Source organism: Barbus barbus, assembly GCF_936440315.1.
Source record: "Barbus barbus genome assembly, chromosome: 24".
NCBI classification, from domain to species: domain Eukaryota; kingdom Metazoa; phylum Chordata; class Actinopteri; order Cypriniformes; family Cyprinidae; genus Barbus; species Barbus barbus.
Window position 1 is genome coordinate 25,772,509 of NC_136752.1, and position 16,828 is coordinate 25,789,336.

Here is a 16,828-nt window from a genome sequence, read left to right on the forward strand (position 1 = left end):
TCTCAGCAAACTACAGTTTCAGGTAGCTCCAGCAACACTGATACATATTTATGGTAATTATGTTCTGTTTTGTGTGTGATATCGCTCCTAAGAGATTGATGTGGGTCCGGTGGGGGAGGGATTCAGCTCTTATACTGCAGTGGGCAGAGATCAATAAAACTCAGGGGCGAGAGAAAGAGAGCCACAGTATATCAAGATTAAATAAATGTACAGCTCACTCACGGGCTCACGCCTCGCTGAGGGAATCATGGGGGCTGGAGCGGCTGCGCAAGGAGAGAGCGAGAGTGATTCACAGCGCTGCATGAAGACAGCCTTATTGAACCATAAATTAGTCTGGTTGCATTTTTACAGCAGCCTGAGACTGACTTCAGACACAGTCAGAGAGACACTGAGATGCACAGCTACCAGAATAACCACTGTGCCATTTGCTGATTCAAAAAGACAGGATTTTGATACTTCAGAGGGTCAACGGCTTGTGTGAGAACTAGTGATGCACCGGGATTTGAAAATATTTGGCCTGAATTGAATTTTCAGTTTTGGCTGAAACAGAAATCATTTAATTCACGCTTCTCAGATGGCACATTTGGACTGTTTTAGAGTCAATTTCATGCACCCAACATAGCTAAACTATAACAGGTAAACATATCAGCTCTGTGGCAGCTAATTCTAGGATGACAAAATTGTCTTTTTTTTGTTGATCTTTGCTTGAACAAATCATCACTAAACATTCTTTGAAACATGCCTCCCATCCAATGATTCAATTCAACTCAATTCAAGTTTACTTGTATAGCGCTTTTCACGATGCAAATCGTTGCAAAGAAGCTTTACAGAAAATTAAAGTTTCTACATGATATTTAGTAATCGCTTATCAGTGGTTGATATCCATATGGCAGAAATGTATGGTAAAAATCAAGCAGTTAGTTAATGTCATGTAATCAAACAGACGGTGAACACTATTAACAGCAATGATTATATGTTGAGATCAAATTTATAGCAAAATTTGGTAGTGATCACAATAAACTTTGTGCTTTGTTACTTTTGATCTAAAATAAAGTCTCAGTTTTAAAATTTTGTCCATTTTATAACAACATTTAATCAATAAATGTGGTTTTGATGCTCTTTATCATTTTAGCCGCCTCATTTCAAGCAGCACATGAACAGAACATCTTTACTACTAGTTATAGCACAAAATAGAGATGAATGAACATTATAAAGGTATGCTGAAATAAACAGTACAACAGTACAAAAATGTCAATAAAACAGCTTGTAAACATAAATGTTCATAAACTCAATAATAAAAATGTAAAAAACATTACTCTAGAGAGAAGTGTTTTGATGAAGATATGCACTATATTAAAATCTCATTATGTTTCTACTTAACCTGTTGTCTTCATTATTTAATGCATATCTGTCATTTCAGCTTCAGCTTTGATTTTTGGCTAAATGAAAGCTTGAATTTTTGAGGGAGGGGGGTTTGGTCAGTCACACTTTAGTTTTGGGACCAATTCTCACTATTGCCTAACCATTAACTACAACTTTTGCCTTAATAAACTTCTTTGCTGCTTATTTATAGTTAGTAATGTAGGATAAGGGATCTAAAATGTGGTCATGCAGAATAAAGCATTAATATGTGCTTTATAATCAGAATCAGAATGAGCTTTATTGGCCAGGTATGTTTACACATACAAGGAATTTGTTGTAGTGACAGAAGCTCCACAGAGCAACAGAAAGACAGCAACAGGACAGGACACAGATAATAAAAGAATGATATACAAATATCCAAATAGGCAATGAAAACTGATCGTATTTGAGAAACAAAAAACAGGAAAAACAAACAAAAACAGTACAAACACTGAAGAGCAAAGCACAGTAGCTGCCATCTGCGGCGCCATCTTAGTTGGTAAGATAAGTACTAATAAACAGCCAATATGCAAGTAATATGTATGCTAATAAGCAACCTGTTAATAGTGAGAATTGGTCCCAGAACTAAAGTGTTACCAAACACTCCCGTGACATCCCCAAACATTTCTGTGCATCATTAGTGGGAACTTTATAATGACTCTTCAGCAGGTTAAACATCTTAAAGGAACTTGCACAAGTAATCTTCCTCATGCAATCTGTTGAGTTTCAACATCAGCAACAGCATTCACGACCCATTTAACGTCCATAAATGTAATGCATTTCTGAAAACTCTGGTAAAAAAAACAAAAACATATTGTGGTATCATCTATTTCAGATGAACCTGCTCCTACACGGCTCATAAAAACAAAACAAACTGATTGATCGCTTTATATCTCAGCCAGACGGCTGGTTCTCGAGCCAGAATAAGCTGTAGTGTGGAACGGACCTTTTGCAGTTCAGTCAAAGCTCTGGCTATAGTAACGTGAGACTAGTGAAAGACAGATGAGAATTAGAACGTGAAAGGTCTGACCTGCAGAGAGTCTCGGCCGCGTCCTGGGCGTCTGCATCTCCTGCCGCGCGTGAGGCAGCATGTGGTAGCGCTTGGACTCGTTGACCAGATCTCGGCAAGCCTCCGACGATTTAATCAGCTCCTCATTGTCCACCACGTTCAGCAGGTAACTTGGGTGAATGAATGGAAGTCTAACGACGGCCAGCAACTCAGATATGTGCTGTAAGAGAGAGAGAGAGAAATATATTCACCATGTGATTTCAGTCAGAGCTTCCCGTCTGCATTACTATTGAAAGATTTCAGTGATTATGATTCAGTTCCACAAAATGATTCTTTTAGTACATGAAGGGTGAATAGAAGTCCTACCAGGGTACAATGGGGCTAAAGGTGCCCCGGGGTAAAAGGTGCCTTTGATATTATTTTCCTCTAAACCACTAGATGGCACAAAAACGTGGCGTAGCACTTTCTAAAACATTTGCTTTTCAAGATGCACATGTATATTTATCTGATCTTTGACGCCATCACAGGCAACAGTGCAAAGATGATTCTGTGCTTACTTGATCTAACATTTTATGTTTTTTTTTTTTTAAATGTTGTAGATTTACAGTAAGTAGCAAATGAGAATCACTAAAATGTATGCATATATTTTGAGACAAAGTCTTTCAGTTTTGTTTAAAATAATTAAATCAACAGTTTTAAAATAACAAAAGAATATGTAAGAGTATGGTATTTCTGTTAGGGCTAAAGCACAGTAATTAACATGATAATTAATAGATCGCTGGCTTTTTCATTTGTTGACATGACATGGTTAGATTCAGATGGTAAATGTCATATATTATACTGGGTGTCCATATTACCATGTTTAGAATGAAACCATCATATTTAATAACATATTAATCACATCATATAATAAAATATCATTTGTTGTTACTACTGTAAATCTATATAAATTTATTATAGGATCTATAAATATTATAGGATAAAATGATTTTCGGTATTTCAAAATATTTTATTATATTAACATGTATGACAGTATATTTATTGAACAAAATTTAATTCTTTTATTTTGCATAAAATAGTGCAAACTTTGTATCATGGTCTCCACGTAGGTATTAAGAAGCACAACTGTTAACATTTTTAATAATAACGAATGTTTCCTGAACAGTAAATCATCATATTAGAATGATTTCTGAAGGTGACACTGAAAACTGGAGTAATGATGCTGAAAATTCAGTTTTGCATCACAGGAGTAAATTCATTTTAAAATATATTCAAATAGAAGCAGTTCTTTTTACAATATATTTCAGAATATTACTGATTTTACTGTACTTTGATCAATTAAATGCAGCCTTTGTGAGCATAAGAGACTTCTCACAAAAACATTCAGACTGAGGGCTCTCCGTGGCCAGCGTGTTTGTTGAGAGTCATCCTCAGTGGGGCGTTTTGCTCACGTCAGCGTTAAATGCTGTAAACACGGGCTGACGGGGACAGCAGCCAACCCGACCCTCTCACCTCTGAGCTCACAACACATTACATAACCATCCGTAAGAAACACTGACACGGTCCGTGTGAACACCTGGGCTTCCGCTGGAGAGAGATCTTACCTGATCTGACCTTCACAAAGTCCTCTTACAAGCCATTCCTCATTAAAGACAACATTTCGTAGTGAAAGTGCATACTCAAAAAGAAAAAAAAAGTAGGACGAGACTTAATTTGATCTACTGGGAATTTAATGGATTGTGAAAAGTATGCAGAGACTGAAGGTCAAAATCACCCTTGAGAACACATCCATGTATCCTAATGCTAGAGCTTCTTTTTCAAATCAGCATTTTCAATAATGGCTGTAACTTTTATTATCTTAAACTTTAAATCACTGCATTTATTATTGGCAAGACATTAGAAAGGCTGTATTAACTACAACAAAAAGCCTAAAAAATATTGAAAAGATATAAATCGGTACCATCGGTTATTGGTTGATACTGAATTGTTTTTTAAAGAAAGAAAAAGAAAGAAAGAATCCTTACCATTACTACTATGTCTCCTATTTATTTATTTATTTGCTTATTTGTTTAGCAATATCTATAGTTGTATAGATATTAATTTATGGGTATTTATCTAAATAAATAAATAAAACGAAAGAAAGAAACCATATCAACAAATAACTAACATGGTAACAAGGTGCAATTAAATCCAGGCTTACACATTATTTTAAGGTGTCCTTGTTATAGTGTAATTATACACTGAAGTACTGAGTAATTTTAACTACATGCACTTATTATATGGTTAGAGTAAGGATGAGGGTTTGGCTTAGTGTTACTTGCATGTAATTATTCATAATTTATTGTTATTATAATAGCAAGTATATGTAACGTGTAACAATGAAACCTTAAAATAAAGTGTTACCAAATTAATTTATAGTGTGAAAATGTAGCTATTATACCGAATGAATATTACAATTAGTAATTAATATGTATTAATTAATTTAGTTAGTAAGTTAGTAAACTGGCTATTTAACAATAAATAAATATGAATCTACATAATTGTATTTTATACTTTTTTTAAATTTATAAAATAAACATAAAAACACATTGCGATGCGTTTTTTTTTTATATTGCAACCGATATATCAAGGTAATTAACAATATAATATTTATGTATTTATTTAGTTAGTTGGCTATTTAACCAGTATAAAAGTTGCATCAATAAACGTAAATTTGTATTAAATAAATAAATATTTATCTATGGTTTTTTATTGATAAAAAAGCATTAAAAACATTGCATTGTGATGTAATGTGTTTAAAAAAAAAATCTAGTTATATTGTGAACTATAATCTAGTTATATTGTGAACAACAAATCAAGGTAATTAAAAAAATAAATAATTATTATTTATGTATTTATTTATTTAGTTAGTTGGCTATTTAACCAATATGAAAGTTGCATTAACAAACTTAAATCAGTATTAAATAAATAAACCTCTTGACATCCCTAAACAAAAACAGCTTGTTTAGCAAACATCTTCCCCAAACAATAGAAGGCAAGAGGCCAGACGCACACACACTGGCCGGAGAGAGATTTCAGACCCGTGTGCCAGCTCTCCACACGGCTTTACACGTACTTGGCTAAACCATCCAAAACGTGTGCTGGATCTGAACTTTGAAGACTTCCACGTTTATGGATTGTTAATTACTTTGTGTTTACATGTCATATGTGAGTCATTTGTGTACTGATATAATAAGCGGCATGCTCGGTTTTGCATATGTCCCCTTAACAGGACCACGTATCGCTGAACTGTTCCTGCATCCCGACTGTGGGATCAGGGATTAACAGAACTGGCCTGATCCCGGTGAGATCTGATCTAAAATAATGTCACGGCAGACGGACGCTCCCTTCTCCCTCGCCGCACTCAACCGACCCAGCCAAACCGCTTTGGACTGGTTAGAGAAAATAATCACGAGCTCCCGGCTCGGACCAGACGAGGGGGATTTCAGCTCCAGCTCATAAATCTGAACAACTAAATGCGTTGCTGGTGCTCGTAGGCTTCTGTCTTGCACCGGGCGATTAAATGATAGTGATAAAATATGCAACCCTCCAGAAAAAACGAAAGCAGCAGCAGCGGCTCGGCGGTGACACATTTCACCCTGAAGGATGAAAAACGCAACAGAGGAAAGAAATCACAAACTCAGATGAAACTAAGATGAAGAATTTCACTGTGATCCACATCGTAATGTAGACAGCAGCCGTTAAAGGGGACAGAAACCCTGAAATCCACATATAAAATTCAGTCAAAGAGAACACAAAAAAAAAATGTGTTAAAAAAAATACCAATTTTAAATTTGCAGTGCAGTGTTTATTTAGAGTTCATAAGTAGACCTTATTTAAAGTACATTAAGTATATAAGTGCATTAAGTAAATTAAAGTATATAATAATTATTATTATTATTATAGCGATTATAATGTTAAAATCTAAATTGAAACATTTTGTTGAAAGAATATGAAAAAATTAAACACTTATTCATATATTAAATAACAAATTACTATATTTTATTACATATTATATAAATGTGATGGATTTATGTATTCATTTAATTTTAATAACAAAATGTTAAAAATTATTAAATGTATTATTTTATATTAATACAACGTTAAAATTGCGTTTACAATATTTTAAATATGCTATTATATAACAACGTGATATATCATTTGATATCTTGATAACAAATTTATATTATTATATATTGTTTGATATCTTATTACAACAAATTAATTTAATAATAAAATACATGTTTTAACTTAATCTTGAATATAATTTTTTATATTTTTTTATTATAACAAGCATCTCTAATTTACACACAGAGACATAAAACTGAATAGTAATATACTACTTTTACATTTTTATATTTTTAAAACTAAATTTAGATTAATATAATACATGCATGTACACTGTAGGTTATGTAAATAGACAGGTTATTATGTAAATATACAAATAACCTGTTTTATATATATATATATATATATATATATATATATATATATATATATATATATATATATATATATTTGTTTTAAATATTTTATATCACAATTTTATAATATTATACACTATACATTTATTTTATACATTTAACAAGTATTTTGTTTTAATCTAAAATTCCAGCATCATCTGCCCATACATTGCTCTAAACTTGTAAGGCTCAATAGTTTGACTAAACATGACAGATCTGTCGCCTTTATTAACAGAAATATTATCAGAATAAGGCATTTTAGCTAGATTTGTGGGAAGTCGTAAGCACACAGAATTGAAAGCCCTCTTTTTTCAGCTGTGTTGTTTCCTCCGGTCTGACCTGTAACCCTGCACACACTGCTGTAGAAGCGCACCCATCACATGCGGCTGTGTGAATTATTCAGCCATAAACAGCACACGGAGACTCACGCTAAGGGCATTAGCTGCAAACACATCCCGTATCCTCTGCCTCATTTATATTCATGTATCCAGCACCTTGTGCTTAGACTCCTTCCAATGCTAGGCTCAATTTGTCAATGAGCTTAACGACGCCAATCTCCAGTGCATTAAATCAATGCTAAAGGGAAGTGACACGCTGTGCTTAAGCTGGCCGTTTGGGTTGTGCCTGATGGACTTCATCAGGAGGGAGTGTCATCTGTGAATCAGCTCTAATTCACACACCTCAAACCCCCTATCCCCTCTCTGACGGCTTGTAGAGCTATTCGTCTTCAAGTCTAGGCATGCTTTTAGAGCATTTCCCTTCTGTCATACGGGACCTCCGGGGACAGAGGGTCCTTCTGCTCCTGTAATGTAATTGTCAGGTGTTGATCACCACAGAGAGAGAGGGGCGCGTGTGACTGTGACGGGATGATGCACCAAATGCATGCATGATGAGAATGGAGATCACACAATGTGCTCAAAGCAGCAGACATGTCAATTAATAAATGCAGACTACTTCTCAGCTAAACACAAAAATGTGAATTTATATAAATTTGATGTGTATATCTATCTATATATATATATATATGCAAAAAATTGAAGTTTACATTTTATCAAAATTATTTTCCCATAAATAAATAAATTTAATCAAACCCAGAATCAAAATAATGAATCAGAGTTTAAAATCGAGAATCATTGTGTAAAGACACCTCATACATAAGAAATCTCATGTTAGTAAAACAATCTTTTAAAAATATAAATATTAAAATATAAATGAAAATTAACACATTTAATTAATAATACTTAATTTCTTAATTCTTTATCAAGACTTCAGTATCAATCAATATCAAATCAATATTCAAATCATTGTATTCTAGTAAAAGTAGAATCTAAACTACATCTAGATATCAAATATTTTATTAATATAAAAATTAGATTATCAAATATACACTCCTGAACAAAATCTTAAGACTCGGGGAAACATTACAAGTTTTCGCATTTCACATTGGTGGATCGTAACCAAAGTACTAAGTACTGCTTCAAAATGTCAAAATAAGAAACAGGAGCAAGAGACAAAAAATAATATGTGATCCACATAATACTTACACACCTCAGCGGCCACATTAAAGCTGCATACGCAACATCGGCTCTAAACCCATCCGAGCCACAGAGACAAAAGGACTGAACGCATAAGAGCACAACACACACACTCACGTCAGGGCTAATCAGTCTGACGGCACGCTGGGCTTCAATGACAGAGTCTAGGTGTCAACCTGCTGGGGGGCGTGCGGTGACAAGAAGCGCACATGGAGCATTTTCCACTTCCTGCCGTCTGCTGGGCAGCAGGAAGCATCATCTGGGTGTCTATTGCTCTGTTCCGAAACCTAGTGAGCTGCCTGCCTAGACAGCATCCTAACAACCATGGAACCTCAAAAATGACTGATTGGAAATTCTTTAAATTGGCACCAACTCTGTGTGCCTCACAAATAGCACTCCACATGAGACATGACACAATATTGATTCCAATACAAGCTGCTATGCTAACACTGCAATACTCAAATCAGCATAAAAATACAAAGCATGCACAAACACTATAAACTCTGAGAAATAAAGGATTCAATGGAGGTTTTCACAGTGATGTCATAAGAACTACAAGGAACCTTTTGTAAAATGGAATGATTCCATGGATATTAAAGGTTCTTCATAAAACCACAGATGCAAAACAACCTTTATTTTTTTTAAAGCGTAGGTAAACATTTATTATCAGTATTTTTCTCACATTGTCTGCAATCTTGGATTTTCACTTTTCTCATGTTTTCTTGTTTTTTTTTCTAAAAAAAATACATCAAGTCACTTTAGTCTGTAAAAACATATTTTTTTTGTAATTATATTCCAAATATACTTTCTAATATATTAACAAAAATAATATATATTTTAAAATATTTTTGAATATATATGTATTCGTTCTAGAGACTTGTAATGGGGGAAACTTCTGCATTTTTCTCTTGTTTTCCTGCAGAAATATATAAACATTCTTAAATCAAGACACAATTACTTGAGAAGCAAAATGACATACTGTAAGATAAATCTTGTTTTCTGAAAAAAAGCCAATATAAAGATGAGGAAAGTTGTATGGTATTAAAGTTATCAAAAATAATATTTCCTTGAATATTCCAAAATATTTTCTAATAAATATACATATGTACAATTGTCTAAACATTCTTAAATCAAGATAAACAAAAGAAGTTTCCCCTTTACATTAGGTTTATTTTTGTTCCCTTATTGGCAAATATATATTTTTTATTTTAAGCATAAATTCACTAAATTTGTATCTTTATTCAGAAAACAAAACATTTACATTTCTAAGTAAATTTACATTATGCATACATTATGCAGTCTGCTAAAAGACTAAATGTAATGTAAATGCATTTAGCAAGTGACTTACAAAAGTGAAACAAAGGCTTAATTACATCAAATGCCAAATATCTGAAGTATTTTGCTTTTCAAGTAAATGTATCTTGATTTAAGAATGATTAGAATGTTCGAGACAAAAAAAAAATCTCTTTGTGTACATAAAATTCGGCCAAAACAATGCATCTTAAGTGCTGATACTTTTCCAAAAGCCTTTGAGTCAGGAGCGTTGAGTCTGGTGTCTGAAAACATTGCCTCCACAGGCAGCTCAGGTTTAGAAACAGAGCAAATATGTGTGAGAGGCCTCATGTTGTGTTTATGCACAAGATACCGAGTCTGGAGAAACTTTATTTAGTCTCCCTTAAATATAACATCAGCCAGGCAGAAAGAAATGAGCCACTGAAATATTCTCTCAAACACAAAACAGAGGAGTTCAGCCGGGGGGTATCCCTTCCTGAGAGAGAGAGAGAGAAAGAGACCGAGAGAAACACAAGCGAAGAGAGGGAAAACTCTGTGCGCATTGAAGCGATATTCAGTTGGCCTTACGCCTGGCTTTCAGCTTTTGAAAGAGTGAACACAACAGAGATGTATGCATAGGAGCCGAAGCTGACTCACCGTCTCAATAAAGTGCAACAGTGGCTGGCCGTTTTCTCAGCAGTCTCAGTTCCTCAAGCATTTCTCTCATTCTTTTCCTTCATACAGCAGGCATTTCAAAATTGCTTTTATTAAATAGTTTTAAGACGTGAACTAAACCAACTAGCACTGAGATTTACAGTCCTGAATCCATGCACAAAAAAAAGCTATGTATGAATGAAGGAGCTCACTAAGCACTACCAAATTAGAGTGTAAACCTACTGACTTGTGGTGATTCAAATCAATAGTTTATTGTAAAATAGTGCTTTAATACTTTTACTCTAAAAGACTACTTTTCATTGTAACGAGACAAAGCACAGATTTTCACATTGTATTGCATTTACACAGCGAACTGAAGTAATAAACATGCTTCGGGAAATGTGATTCATTTTAGTGCATTGATTCATTCGAATTATTTATGTACTGTAAACGAACCAGTTCACAGATTTATTGCTATATCCTACTGTGATGAAATATTTAGTATACAAAATCCGGCAGTTCCTCACTGTGTTTGAACTCAAATTAGTGTGTTTTTACATTTACTAGTAATTAAAATAACAAACTAATTCAATTGTAACTCAAATGCTGACTAATTGATAAATAAATACTGCTGACAAAATATAATTTTCAATGTTGCTCCTCCAACAGTGATTCAATTAGCTGATTCTGTTTCAACTATACAATTATACAGTATATAGCACTTAGAGATATCTGCCCAGTAATTAATTGGCAACATAATGAAGAGCGTGTTTGATTATCGACTAACACCTTTGCGTTGTAAACTTTAGAGTACGTCTGCATAGTAGATTGAACTCTTATTTCCACCGAGCCAGAAAGAGGCTTTCCTAGGCTTTCCTGTTGCTCAAATAGTAGAGCATGGCGCTAGCAACGCCAAGGTCATGGGTCGATTCCCAGGGAAAGCAAGAGCTGATAAAATGTAAAAACTGTAAATTGAATGCAATGCAAGTTGCTTTGGATAAAAGCGTCTGCTAAATGCATAAATGTAAATGTAAATCCAGGCATTTTATGATGCGAAATTAAGCACAGATCAATAACATAAAAATAAACCTATAACCACCCAGCGATACGATAATAAACTCCTGCACTTCTCTGCTATATATTTACTTTACAGTTTAAAGTTAGACTAAATGGTCATCGCGAATCTGTAATAGTCCAGCAGCCACGTCTTTATACTAGGACTGAATGAGGGGTGAGACTGAAGTCCTCAGTAACATCTGCAAATTCAAGAAGTTCTGATCTCATTAAAAGGCTGAAATGGGAAGATTCTCCTCTATGCCCTCAAGTCAAACATGACCCCGGCAGCTAATGAGTATTGTCTGCCAGGCCCGAGCATCAACGCAGCCACATCCATTGTTATTTTCTGACTGCTGAATTAGATATCCCTGCCGAGGGTGAATGCAGATTGCCCCCTTGTGCAAAAACCATCATTAAGCATTCTTTTCAGCTGCATATTAGTTCTCTCCTCAAAGGAGATGCAATTAATCAACCTTCTTTGTCAGCCGGCCTCACCGGTCACGATAAAGTGCTGTATGAATTCGTCCGGGGCATTTCTTTAATGGTTCCGCTGTGCAGGGCTTGGCAGGATTGTAAGGCTCTAATTGAAAGCGTGCGGGCTGGGCTCCGGACGTGTCGTGGAAAGGGTTTGGATTTTGACTTGTGCTCGGCAGGACAAGGGCCTGAAGATTGTTAGCAATCTCGGGAAGTTTAGTCTGCGTTTGAGTGACAGTGTGACTGCTGCTCGGTCCCGGCAGGTGGACGCGTGGCATTGAGGTCAAGGTTTATCAAAGCTGATAAAAGCTTGATATTTGAGTCACTGGAGGCGGTCAGACTATGAAGTTTGCTTTCTCTTTTGAACTGAATCTCGGGCTACGCTGTTAGATTGTCTGAAGCAAATTGGACGCAGAACAAAACAGCAAAATTACTGGGAATCAGGACGTACATGTTACAACTGGTGTGTCTAATAAGAAAGGACATAAGAACGATGAAAAAAGTGCTGGGGCACATTAGAAACTTCATCAGCCTGGCTTATGCATATTAAGTAGTTGATGTAAGGTTTGCCCAGTAATTGTAATTTACTGATAGTAATCAGTTGCCATAATTAATAGATTTGGAAGAAAGTAGGCACTTAAATTGAGTGACTCATATGTTCAATGGAGAGCAACAGTAACTGCCCACTGTTAAAGCCACCTTGGATCTGAAAATAAAATAAAATAGACAAATGACTCAAAGTCTTTAACAAGTGAATGAAGATGAAGCATTGCAAGTCATGTAACTGACTTAAACTATTGATTTAAAGTTGCTGTTTATAAATATAGAAAAAATATAATCAAATATATACAAATATACATTAATGTTCAAAAGTTTGAGGTCAATACAATTTTAAAATGCCTTTGAAAGTAGACTCACAGAAGGAAGAAATAAGTCTGTTTTCTACTTAAACATTTTAAATGATAATTTATGGTATTACTTCAGTCTTCATTGTCACATGAGCCTTCACTAATCATTCTAATAAGCTGTTTTGCTGCTCAACAAACATTTATTCTTCTCATTCTTATAACAGCATTATAAATCGAAATAAAGCTTAATAATGGTTCCAACAGAAGCATCGATTAACAACTTCAAGAGCTCACTGTAGTGTTAAAAATCAATTCCACTACGGAAGAAATAATGGGATTTTTGTCAAGCAAATGGACCAAGCACAAAAAAAGCTCTTAAAATGTTATAATTATTGCACCAAGAAGTGAGAGAAATGATTTATAAAATGTCTAAATGGTTGCTACATCAGATTCCTTCCTGTCAAGTTTTAGTCATAATGATCTGCAAAGCGGACCGCATTTATGATGACAGTCAAAAGTCTGGTTGCATGAGACCAGATCCATGTGTTCTGAATGCTTCAGTAAACCCGGCTGATCTTTCACACTCGTTAAGCAAGTGATAAAACAAGCGTCTAGGTACTTTTATCCCTCGGAATGACATATTCTCAATCCAATTTCTTCCCACAGTTTCTCACACTAAAATCCAGATCGGAATGAGTCACCATAAATCACCCAGTCCATCTAGATGTATGACTACTGGACCAAGGACAAAGTAAGGATCATTTACTAACATTAGGACAGGGCTGATCGTTCACATCTCATGCAGGGGCTCGTTCCGGTCCCAGGTGTGCCGTAAGAGGCTCTATTTAAAGCTCGGCTCCTTCCCCAGCGGCTCGCGCAGGCCCTTGTGTTACAAGCACATAAAAAGCATGTTGACTCACTGTAATAAACTAATGCAAATTGTGCAGCGGCGTGAAGGATTGCACAATAAAGATCCATACATCACTGCGCATGGAGGTCTGGCAGCTGCACGCAGCCCACACGCACAACGTGCCGCCTGCTAATTTACCACTAATTCACCGTGAAGCATAATAAAAGTTGTTATTTTTTCATTATCTATACTTTCGGCCAAAAACGATCCCCATCTCGGACCGCCGAGACGCTCTCACGAACAAACGTTTGCTCAGAGCAACAACAAACATTTGCCTTTGCGTTTGCGCATCGACTGTGACAATTGGAGCTGATATATCCTTAGGAAATGTCAGTGGATTCAATCAAAACCCTTCCATCGGAGTCTGGAAGGTGGTGAAATTTAGAAAAAGAGAGAGACGGAGAGAAAGATTGTAAAAAATGCATCCATGGCTCAATGTTCCAGAGATGCTTATGAACTCTGCGCAGTGGCGGGCCGTTTTATAGCGGAGAGAAACTAGTGGCGGTGTATGAGGGGGTTTTTAAGCAGCAGCACTGTCACACATGGCTCATCCATTTCAGACGGTCACTGCACCCCATCAGTGCTCCAAAGGGTCCAATGTCATGCCACGTGGCCCCGAATATCTGATCTCGGCTCCCGGCTTCTGCTCGGCTCTCTGCTCTGCTCTCTCTTATTTATGTTTGCTGCGACTTGCCTGAATGTATTCTTCAGGGTAACAGAAACAGAAGTGCAAGGCCAGCAAAATGGTGTTGACCTCTTGTTCTCGGGGCTCCGGGAAGCCAAAACTTTTCAATGTGAAGTGAGATTTGAGGAAGCCCTATTGAATTGTCTAGCCCACTGCAGACAGGTCTTTTGATTCATAAAGAAACAAAGGCACTTCAGGGGGCCTGAACTCTTTTGCTGTGTCTCAACAAAAAGAGGCAAAATTCAGCTTTCAGACAAAACCACGAAACAGAAAGCAGTCACAGTGCTAAATAAAACAGTTTTAAGACTCGATGCAAAAAATCAGGCACAAAAAATTGATTAAGAACAGTCTTTGGGAATTTATGAGACCATTTTTTTTCTTTTGAAAGATGAAATACCTGTATGCTGGGTCAAAAATACAATACAACAGGAAATGTTTGAGAAATGAGAGTTAGTTGTTCGGGAATCATGTCATGCGGTATGTTTTTGACTGATTCACTAAAAAGAATAATTTGTTTGGGAACTGGAAACATTAATTTAATTCAGGAATCGGACTACACAGTTTGTGCTATGTTTTTTTAATCACTAAAAAAACGTTTCATGATCATATTTGCGATATGATTTCAGTTCACATACAAGAGTCTATTGTTCAAGATTAAGACTATATTGCTCATGCTTTATGTTTTTGATTGATTCATCAAAAAGTAATGCCTCATAAGTAATGCTTCATTGTATTCTTTGTTAAGGAATCAGATTACATTGGTTGTGCTGTAAAATGAAAATGAGTCATTTGTCCAGGAATCAGACTACACAGCTGATTCACTAAAAAATAAGTCATTAATTCAGCAATCACATTAAACTGAAATTAATCAGGTCATAAGAATCTCTAATCCAAGAATTGTACTACAATGGTTCAGCTGTATGTTTATAATTCACTAAAAAAGAACCAGCTAATTAAAAACATTCATGAAGGAATTTTGTGTTGAAAAGATATAAAAGTAAGTAATGACCGATACTGTATTTTCATTGTTTAATTTAAAGGGATAGTTCACCCAATAATGCTAAATTCTGTCATCATTAACACTTCCTCGTGTCGTTCCAAACCAGAATGAACTTCTTTCTTTTGTCAAACCTAGAAGAAGATATTTTGAAGAACGTGGGTAACCAAACAGTTGACGGTAGCCATTGACTTCCATGGTATTTGTTCTATACAATGGAACTCAATGGCTACTGTCAACTATTATAAATCTATTTTCATTTTTGGATGTACTTTTCCTATGTATTATATATTGTAGACAAGGCACAGATTTGAAGCAGCTTCTTCAACAAGCACATGTGAACGTCTCTGCTGATCTCACCTGTACTCTACTGACTGGGTCCTTCTTGATCCACTTGATGACGGTCTCATAAACCAGCTCCTCGGCCTTGGTGTTCAGGCTGTCATTGGACAGGTAGTTAACGAGGTCTTCTTTGGAGATGCTGAGGATCTCGTCTTGACCCGCCACATCGGGGAAGTTCTGCAGGGCGAAGGCCTTGGCCATGTTGTGGAGCTCCGTGCAGCACATGGCCTCGGCCATGGCCAGAACCCCCAGGCAGTTTGCTGCAGTCAGCTGCTTTTCTGGTGAAGAGAACAAGAGAGGCGCTCACATCCATAAAAGATCACAGCACCGAGGGGATGAGGCTCTTGCAAAGCTATCTGTGCTGTATATCTGGGAGGCTCCAGAGAAGGGCCCCTGCTTAAGGCGCTCCGGAGAAAAACAACAGAACAAATCAATTGAGCTCAGAGCAGCAGGTTGGGATGCTGTCTGGCGGATTAGAATGGCAAGGTGAAGCTCATCTTTAGTCCCGCTGAGTCACATCTGAAGGTATTTGATCAAGCGGGTGGAAAGGTCTACGTTTTTAACAAGGCAAGAGTCTTTTTGTAAGTGGAGATCCCTATTTTACACCGCAAGAGCTGAATATGAGTCTGACACTCGTGCCGTGGTGAATGAATATAAGCCTAGATTGCCAGTCTGAGTGGTTTCTTAAGAGTCTCTTTCTAATTCAAATATGAAAAGCATAATAAGAAAAGCTAAAGTACACGTCTGTGGTAAAATACTAAAAATGTTAATTATATAAAAAAAACTAGTGTGCTTTTATACAGAAATATACACATGTAGCTCCGATCAAAGTTAAGGATAAATTAAATTGATCAAAATTAAATTAGTGGTAAGATCATGTGAATTCAGCTTTCCATCACAGGAATAAATTACATTTTAAATTATACTTAAATAGAAAACAGCTATTTTAAATTGAAATAAAATGTCGTAATATTACTCTTTTTACTGTATTTTTTATCAAATAAATGCAGCCTTTGTGAGCATTTTGGTAAAACTTTACTTAAAATTTTATTTACTTGGGTATAATGCATTTATCATTTATAATGTGCATTGTAATTTTATTTACAATGCACATTATAAATTATAAATGCATTTAAAAATTAT

General features: G+C 35.7%; 1 protein-coding gene across 1 annotated transcript in view; it reads right to left on the minus strand.

Moving 5' to 3' along the window:
• Positions 1–16,828, minus strand: part of LOC306844292 (kelch-like protein 29) — a 225,573-nt gene that overhangs the window by 43,118 nt on the left and 165,627 nt on the right. Inside the window, exons 7-8 of the mRNA XM_079376299.1 lie at positions 15,704–15,963; positions 2,432–2,630 (exon numbers count right to left, since the gene is read on the minus strand). Of these exons, the coding sequence (XP_079232425.1) occupies positions 2,432–2,630; positions 15,704–15,963 (459 nt within the window). The remainder of the gene's footprint in view (positions 1–2,431; positions 2,631–15,703; positions 15,964–16,828) is intronic.